General features: G+C 43.3%; 1 protein-coding gene across 1 annotated transcript in view; it reads left to right on the forward strand.

The window, feature by feature from the left end:
* Positions 1-8616, forward strand: part of LOC111966879 (glutamate receptor-interacting protein 2-like) — a 36068-nt gene extending 27452 nt beyond the window's left edge. The window contains exons 16-22 of the mRNA XM_023991834.2: positions 982-1121; positions 1307-1486; positions 1649-1814; positions 2921-3035; positions 3225-3428; positions 5816-5962; positions 6053-8616. Coding sequence (XP_023847602.2) covers positions 982-1121; positions 1307-1486; positions 1649-1814; positions 2921-3035; positions 3225-3428; positions 5816-5962; positions 6053-6250 — 1150 coding nt within the window. The 3' untranslated portion in view covers positions 6251-8616. The remainder of the gene's footprint in view (positions 1-981; positions 1122-1306; positions 1487-1648; positions 1815-2920; positions 3036-3224; positions 3429-5815; positions 5963-6052) is intronic.
* The last annotated feature ends 908 nt before the right edge of the window (positions 8617-9524 follow it).

Genomic DNA, 9524 nt, shown 5'->3' on the forward strand with positions numbered 1-9524 from the left:
GCGGGAATGATCAAGTCAATAAACGCTGGGTAGTTAGCCTGTAGTTAATATACTGGCAAGTTTGACGTGTAAGTAGCCAACTAACGTTAGGTAGCTGGCTAACATACCGGTACATACTGCTGTATTGATATGCTATGTGGTTCTTAATTAATAAGGACAGCTTAGCTAACAATTTGTCAGCCAACATAACGTGTACGGTAATTTATTTGAAAAGTCATTTATTACATTGCTCAACGTGTTCTTAACATTTCTTGTAATTAGTTAAAGCAATGAATTTGTATCCGCTCTCGTTGTACTTCGGCGGCGAATATTTTCCGCCATTTTCTTCAAATCTGAAAACAATGTGAAGCCACTGCCATTTCCTGAAGAATTGCATTATGGGCCCTAAAGTACGGAAATAGTGTCCTTTGCGTGTATACTTCATATTTTGGCAAATTTAGTACGACATCCGGGAACTCTTGGCATACTAACTATATCCATACTATGACTAAAGCATTCTATACACTCAATTCACGTCACAGATAGTACGGTGAGTGTGGTTAGTATGAGTATTTGAACACAGCTCAGGTTTCCACAGGATAGCAGGAAGTCGCTTTCTCAGCAAAACCTCTCACAGAAGTTATGTGCTTCAGGTAAAAGAACAGAGCTGTGAAGTAGTGACTGCTTAGCTGCAGTGTTTTCCCCCTATCCTTAGTGTTGGCACACAAAACTAAAAAGTATTTGCATTTTGTCACTAGACAAGTTCATACACTTGTTTAAGGGCGTTACAGCATGTCATTTGAGCTGTTATTCCCRTCCTCTATGCCCAAGTTGGTTTTAGGTGGTTTGAACAACCAATTACCTTCTTGTTTACTTATCTTATCTAATGTTTGTAATAGGCCCTGATATGTATATCTGTTGTCTCATGATACCCTAGGAAATGACAAGGGGCGTCTTCCTTCAAAGGAAGACGCCCCTTGTCATATTGTCTTCTGTCTATAGGACTGGTGCCATCCATGTAGGGGACCGTGTCYTGGCCATCAACTGTGTGAGTCTGAAGGGGAAACCCCTGAGTGAGGCCATCCATCTACTCCAGATGGCCGGAGAGACTGTCACCCTTAAGATCAAGAAACGCCAAGACGGTATGTACTACTGTTGTTAAGTTTGTTAATCAAGTTGCTTTCAAAAAAAAGTATGCATGGAAGGGCATGCCGAGCCTTGTATTTGTTTGAAGAGTTTCATTGACATAAATACATTACATTTCATTACGTTGAGTTAGGATTCTCTCTTGACTTTCCATTCACTTTCTCTCTCTGTTCCCATGCAGAATCGGATGGGCAGCAGATGTCSGAGCAGGCAGGATTCCTGAGCGACACAGAGGATGAGCTGACTGACTCCCAGAAGACCAGTAAACACTCAGGGGTGTACTCTGCCACCGGGCCCAGCGTGTACTCTGCCATGAGCTCCTGGGACGGTTCCGGCATCGACACTGGCTACGGCAGCCAAGGTGAGGACAGAACACGGCCGCACAGTCATTACCAGTTTAGACAAACAGCTTAGGCCACTTTAGACGATTGCTATTCTCACATGACTGTCCTGAAATCAGTTGTTAGGGGTGGGTAGAATGTTATCATGTGTATTTATGTTTGTTTTTGTCCTTTGTGTTCAGGAACGTATCTCCACAGAGCTGCAGATTTGACCTTCCAGCCTAACGAGTGGAGACGCACCAAACCGACCCGGACTCACCTCRCCTCCACTGGCCTTACCGCCCTTACCCACCACTCCCACCTCTACGATGGGAGATACGATGAGGATGACTGGGATAAGGCTGCTGGGTGAGTGCCTACTTCAGGCGAGAACAATGGATTAGCAGCCTGGTTCCGGGTCTGTTTGTGCTTTATCCTACTCTTAAAGCACATGCAGATCTGGACATGGCAAATGGATTTTATCATATCAAATTTTATGTCACATGTGCCAAATACAATTCACCTTACAGTGAAATGCTTACTTACAAGCCCTTAACCAACAATGCTTTAATTCACCTTACAGTGAAATGCTTACTTACAAGCCCTTAACCAACAATGCTTTAAGAAATTTTAAGAAAACTATGTGTTAAGTAAGTGTAATAGGTAATAGGTATAATAATTTTACATCAAACATTGTTTAATTTTGTGGCTTTCAATGTTGTTATTTTTTCCTTTTCATCTTCAAGTATGCCTTCTGTATGCCTCCATTGATGTATGTAAGCAATGAGTAAAATAAACAAGTTTGGTTTAGTCTAAAACTCAATACGTATTGATTCACTGCCAGCTATCAATTTGTAAAGTGAATCCAAGAAATATGCAATTTTTCTCTAAATCCCCACAGTTGTTTCATTCATCCATGTTGTCGTGCTTCGTCTATCTGTGCTTTTTCTCTCTTTCTCAGGTATTCTCTCTCTAATCTGCTTTACTAACTGCCCGTGAGGTTCCTGGTGTTTCACACAAACACATATTTTTCTCTGTTGCTTCTGTCTTCACCAAACCTGTCCGTCTAAAGCACCCAAAGGCCCAAATAGACACACACCTGTTCCTTGTCTKTTGCCTCACTCTTGACTCATCACTAGATTTTTTTCTCAACTTGTGACCTTCACTGCCACAAATGGTCATCTCTTAAAGGCTTTTTGTGTGGCCTAACTTTTAAACTGTGAACTATCTGCATGAAGGCTCTGTCTGTTCTAATGGAATACACTGTTTTGCGCCTTCTACTGTGATAGTGAGAGAGTTAACGCTTGCCCTCCCTGAGGCCTGAAAGGTTTTTAAAGGACCTCTCCGCGACGCAGTGCAATGCCTGCGTTACCCCCACTGCTTTGCAGGCCACACCCGTTTCAAACCAGAAGCAGGCATCCCCAGTCCCAGAACAGCAAGGCTCCTCTCATGTTCTGGTTACTGCGTTGTCATAGATACGCCAGCCCCCCTCGTTGCCATGGCACCCTGAACCAGGAGAACACCTTCTGGTCCCAGGCCCTGCAGGACCTAGAGACCTGCGGCCAATCAGAGATACTTAGGGACCTGGAGGTAGGCTACATCTCCCTCCCATCTGTTTCAATCTGCTACTAAATGAAGCAATACAAAAGTCTGATTGTCTAGACAGTCCAGACACCTGCTGCCACTTTTTCTATTCAGTCAAGCTGTGTGTGGATAGGTACGTGCGTGCAATATATTAAGTTATTTCCTTCACATGCCCATCATTTTGTTTTCTCCCAGGCGTCCATGACAGGCAGCACTCTTAGCCTGTATCTGGCGTCCCAGGAAGACTCAGTGCTACAGAGCASAATCAGTCCTGTGAAGAGGGGTCCCATCCATGACGAGCCCAAAACCAAAGGCAACCTGCAGAGGTCCAACAGGACCAGGGACACACCCCCCAGAGGGAGAGGAGAGACCCAGGAGACAGCCCTGGAACTACTGAAGGTGCATAGCAGGGTGGGAGGGGGCATCTCAATTCAGTTCCTTTTCATGGATTGACAAATTATTGGATTTTCAGTCCACTTCATGAACTTACTGACTTGAAATGCAAACTGATATCAACCCCTGGTCCGTGGGGAATGATGTGGATTTGATTTCCAATCCAATCCATGCTTAARGCATGAATAGCTACCATATGATCGACCSAGTATGCAGACAACCCTGTAAAGCTATTGATCAGTGAACTGTAGCCTGACCCTGCTCCACATTTATGTGATAATGCCCTTGAAGCCGGTGTTTGGAAGATATATTGGAACAGGTATTGTTAAGCCTGAAACAAAGTCAAAACCGTGCACACATATCCTCCAAACACCGGCTTCGAGGACATTATCACTTTCATACTGGTTACCAACATATTCACATAATGATTGACATACTTTCATAAATGTTATTTTGATGAATTTAGTCATACTTTTTCATCCTTCCACCATATATACTCCCGACACAAATCTAGGGTTTCTACCCAAGCCGGCTGGTTGTTCTTTCTATCAGTTCGGTTGCTAGAGGCGCGACCTAGTCGTTCATGCTTTTAGTTCTGTATCTATGGACGCGACCCAGTCGTTCGCTCTAGATGTTCCATTGCCATACTGGCTGGCAACGTTCTTATCACTTTCTAGCTAGCCAACTACGGCTATCTTAATCGCGTCAAACAGTGCAGCCAGAATTATAACAGTAGCTGCATTTGTTTAATCTGTTTTCTAGTGACATTTATTTGGATACGTCCATAACAATGAGCTAATGAGGCGCGATTTAGTCAGGACACAGTTGTTCAGAGGAGCTAGCCAACAACAGAGGAGCTAGCCAACAATACAGCCAACAACACAGCCAACAACACAGCTAACACAATCATTTTAAACAGAAGCTGGATAGACTGCAAACTAGCTGCACTTCGTTTTTCAATTGATATTTCTTTGTTTATATCCATAAATATGATGCCAGCTGATTCATGATTTCAACTGGCTGAGAAACGCAGCCTGTCTGTCTCGTCCCGACTCCCGACACTTTCATTACTATGGGACAGTTGGAGATCGGAATTTGAATATTGAAACAATGATGCAGATGTCGGAGAGACAGACAGCAAGGTTTATACGAATCTCCGCTGTTGAAAACGAAATGTTAGTCTAAAAGAAATGTGAGATAATGTCTAGATGCTTTTTATAGTGGAGTGTATAAAGTGTATAAATTACCTGGCTGAGCTGATGAGACAGTGGAGATTCGTTCAAGTGTATAAATTACCTGGCTGAGCTGATGAGACAGTGGATTGCCGCAGTCAGATGGAACAGAGTAAATAGGCATTTTAACATCATAGATTTAGCTAGTGGTAACTTGTGGAATCGACACCGGCTGGAATGCGGTTTTTAACCAATCAGCCTTCAGGATGAGAACCACCCGTTGTATAATATGGCACAGGGAGAACATGCCTGTTGGGTTCAATTCATATCTTACCCTGAGCCTCACCCTTCACTAACTGAACCTCAGGCTACCCTGCCCATCACTGGAGTGTAACTGGACTCAGTCAATGCCAGGCCAGTCAGGACTTGCAGTGTGTGGGATAATAGATAACGAACATAACACTGCACACTGAACCTGCTCATTATAATGTAGTGCACTATCTCCTGGTGTTGTGAGCGCTATTGTCCCCTCGCCACATGCCGTGACCCCACTGCATGTACAGTACAGTCTGTTCTATTGTGCTGCGGTGTACYGTTGCTTTAGGAAGTGGGATTGAATAAGGGCACAAGCACTTAGTAACTGAATCTAACCACGCCTTTAAAAACAAACATGAATTGCAGGTGGAATACACCGGAGGCTGCTGAGGGGAGGACGGCTCATGATAATTGCTGGAATGGAATGGCATCAAACACAAGGACACTATGTGTTTGCTGTGTTTGATAGCATTCCGTCAATTCCGCTCCAGCCATTACCCCAAGCCCGTCCTCCCCAGTTAAGATGCCACCAACCTCCTGTAATTGAGTGATTGTTGATATTGGTATAATTTCCTCTGACAGCCAACGTGTTTGAATGCAGTTCCATAGCTAATCTGCGTCATTGACATTGCTAAACCATATCGTAACTCACTTATTAGCCTGTGGCGATATGTGACCTGTAAAGCCCAATTCTCATGACTTCCGCAAGAATGGCATTGCGCCGAGCGAGCCATTATTTTTCAACGGAGGCGTTGTTGTGAGGGTTACGGAGAGCTAGGCCTTGGGGGTCAGCGCCATAACGCTCAGAGTTTAAGTAAATGTACACCCCGCACTGTTCCCGGACCCAACGGAGAGCTTGGCAACTTACACGGATCAAGTGAATGTGCCTTACTGTCTGTTCTATAGGTGACCCTGAGGAAGGACCCAGACCGTGGAGACTTTGGCTTCAGTGTGTCAGATGGATTCCTGGAGAAAGGCATCTACGTCAACATGATCCGACCAGATGGTCCTGCCAACCAGGTCGGGTTGAAACCCTATGACCGCATTCTGCAGGTACACACATTTGTTCAACTAACATTTTGAATTAATTTGCTATTAATACTGTGTGTCTTTGTTATGTTGAACTGAACGCTCCTGTCCCAGGTGAACAGAGCGAGGACCAGAGACTTTGACTGCTGCCTGGCTGTTTCTCTCATCACTGAAGCAGGAGACAGCTTGGACCTGGTCATCAGCAGAAACTCCCTGGCACAGGCAGATAATGGGCCACCTCAGGACTGCGAGGACCCTTCTGACTCCCTGTTCAGCTTCCTACATTATAGGACCAATAGTATCGCCCTGTGACAAAGGTCCAGGGGGAGGTAATGGATAATAGCACATTCAAATGGTGTTACACATTATACCATGTGACATGTAGGCACTGCACGTCTCACGCGCTGGTTTTGTTTTGTTATATCTCTTGTACATACACACAGAATCACATTCACTTGTGAGAATACATGTGTATGTGAATAAACACACAGTCAGTCACTAATTCACACTCCCACACACATACATTTGCTGTGACCAATGTTAGTCAGTGTATTCATGTGATCTAGAGCGGAGAAGGCTCAGTCAGGCTTCTGGGGCTGTTCGGGCAGAACCACATGTAGTTAGGTAACAGCGTCTGACTCAGCCTGCTCAACTCGACAGAAATCCCAGAGAAACAAACACCCACTTCCCTCTCAGAGAAGGTGTGTTCGGGATACAGCACCACCACAGTGTTTTTTTTSTTTTTGTTCAACAAAAAGAAAAATGAAATGTGTGCAATTGTGACACTCTGTGACCTCTTGCTGGGGAATGGTGGAGTTGCACGTACACACACATTTGACACACGAACGTGCGCACATGTGGGTGTTCGAGGAGTCCAGGCATGCTGTGCTGCACTATTATTTTAGCCATGTCTTGGCTGGCTGCCCTTTCCTTCCCTTCAGCCCGGCCTGGCCAGCCAGCCCCCCTCACTGTTAGCGCCACAAAATAGGTAGAATACTAAGCTGGCATTCACTGTTACTTGCCAAGTATTGCAGACATTTCTATTTTAGATACCCCACTCTCTGTCCTAAAGTCTAAAATGTTTGTGAAAATTGATTTGGGTCCAAGTTTTATGGCCGTCACGTGAAGACAAATACTTACCAAGGCCTKTTTTTATCACTCCTTTGTTGTTGCAGAATGTTTCTTTCTCTTGTTACATTTCTCACACCATGTTATTAGCTACTGGATAGACTGAGCAGACAATTGTCATTCATTACTTTTTGGGATCAGCGTTTTTGTTTCAAGGTTCTTGTCAATGGTTTTACGTAATCGAGTTCACCATATTTCTGAAACCAAACCACACACCGTTTGTGCTTGTATGCACTAGTAGGTCACCTAAATCAGATCCGTGCACTAGAATTGACATGCTTTATCACTCAATATTTAAATGTATTATACAACTAATGGTGATAATGTCACAGTCTTTGTTTTTGAAAAGCTTTGTCACACTCTAAAGGAGTGTTCCTTGTCATTAAAACATAGTATTCTGATTATGTTCCGGGAGCTCACTTTTCTCCTACACCTCTTTAAAATTGTACCCTCAATATCAGCATATCTTGTGAGGCCAGGGGTTTTTCCTGACTAGAAAAACCTCATGGCTTTAGTCCTATGCAAACATGTTTCAGAAGGCATTACACCAGAGGTACTNNNNGTACAGTATCAACTCTCAGGTGTACAGTATCAACTCTCAGGTGTACAGTGGTTTCTCTACAAAAACCCTCATAAGTGAATCACATCCCCTGACAAATGTGGAACGAAATACCTTTCAATTGAGATGATGAAGGATTTCCATTTTAACCTTTTAAACCCATTTTAATGTATCTGCTGAATATTAGCCCTCAACACTCCATAGGGTATGGACTTGGATTAGAGAGTATTTCCCCCAGCTTCCATGGCTGTTTCTCCCTCCCATCATGGTAAGCATAAACATGTAGCTATAGGATTTAATGTCCCACCCATAGAAAGCTTGCATTGTTCACAAGGGGGAATTTTAAAGCTTTTCTCTGCTGAACAATTGCCATCTTCTGTCCTGCTCAGTCAGACAGAACCTTCTCCAGAGCTGTTCCCATTTAATCATGCCATTATGTTTTTATAAAGCTCTTACGTAACACGTCTCGCCCTGGCCTGCTTACCAAGTTGCCTCAGTGGAAATACGATTTGTTTCTTGTCATGTAATGGCTGGGGAAGAGATGTGAGACAGAGTCATGCTGTCCCGTTCAGGACTYAACTCACTGCTTTTTAATCCTCAGAGAGGAAACATGTTTTGAGAATGTTTTTTATGTTGCTCTCAAACTGTCATACATTTGATACAGATACCTATTTTTGGTTCTATTTTGTTTTATTTGAGGTGGTTCTGAGTTTTATTCAGTAAAGTCTGTACAACATGGTCTCCCTTCCTAAGTACAGTGTTTTTATTTGAACTGACGTTCTGCATATGTGGTTTTGTATGTAAGATGTGACTTAGTGCAGTATCTGTTTTCTGTACAGTTCTTCTGTTTACATTGTCCCCCAGCTGCATCCAAGCATAGCTATTTAAGTGGTGGGGGGGCTGAAGGAAATTGGTTTGTAAGATGTTATTGGATTCTTGAGTGAGAGATGTTTTTCCTGCTTTTTATGAAAATAAAGATCTGAGGAAAGTCTTTTTTCTTTCTTGAATTCTTCTATGATAGCCATTTATCTTTGCCCAGTCTACCTTTGGACATTAAGCAAAGGAAGGTTTGCAGAAAGAACATGTCCTGAAACATWTAGTTAAATCATGATTTCATGCATATTTCTACCAAGAAAGACCTTGCTCCAGCCAGATTTGGCCAGCCTCCCCTAACACTGTCGATCCCAGGTAACAAGCTGGCCATAAATCTACAATGGTCTCAGTCCCGCCACCCTCACTTCTCTGTAGATGTGACCATCACGTCTTTGTGGGTGAGGTGTCAACATGGTTTTCACCTGCCTAGAAGGGACACCTAGGATCATTTACCAGAAATGTCAATGCAGGTTTGTCAAACTAATGTATTATATTATATTTCCTYGCTTTAGAAATTTGCAAAAGTTAGTCCTCTGTCCATCGATTTCAACATTTTCGGTGCGCCCTGACTTTCTTGATTTCATTTTGAGGACTTTTAGCAAGCTGGATAKAGTGAAGAGACTATATACAATAGGTCTGTTATCACTTCCACAAGGTATATGTTTTTTAACTAGCCACCTGTGGGACGGATTGAAAAGACTATCTTTGACMCCCCTGTGTCAATGTAAGGCCGAAGCAAGGGGGCAAAGGAAGATTCAAGCTCAAATAATTATAATTGGCTATTTTGGGGGGTGAAGTGCAAGTTGTATTGTGATTCATTGAAGCAGCACTTGCTCAACAAAACAGTATTGATAATGAAGGTGACGGGAAGATGAGCAGTGATGCTATATTCCTTTCAGTATTAATCAGGTATTAGATTACTCAAGGTAACTCATCACAAATTTCACTAAACGCACATGTTCCTGCCCTGGTGACAGGGTCAGAGTTTTCCCCAACACCAGAGGGACTTCTCAACTGTTCAATGTC

This window comes from Salvelinus sp. IW2-2015, linkage group LG7, assembly GCF_002910315.2.
Source record: "Salvelinus sp. IW2-2015 linkage group LG7, ASM291031v2, whole genome shotgun sequence".
Lineage (NCBI taxonomy): Eukaryota > Metazoa > Chordata > Actinopteri > Salmoniformes > Salmonidae > Salvelinus > Salvelinus sp. IW2-2015.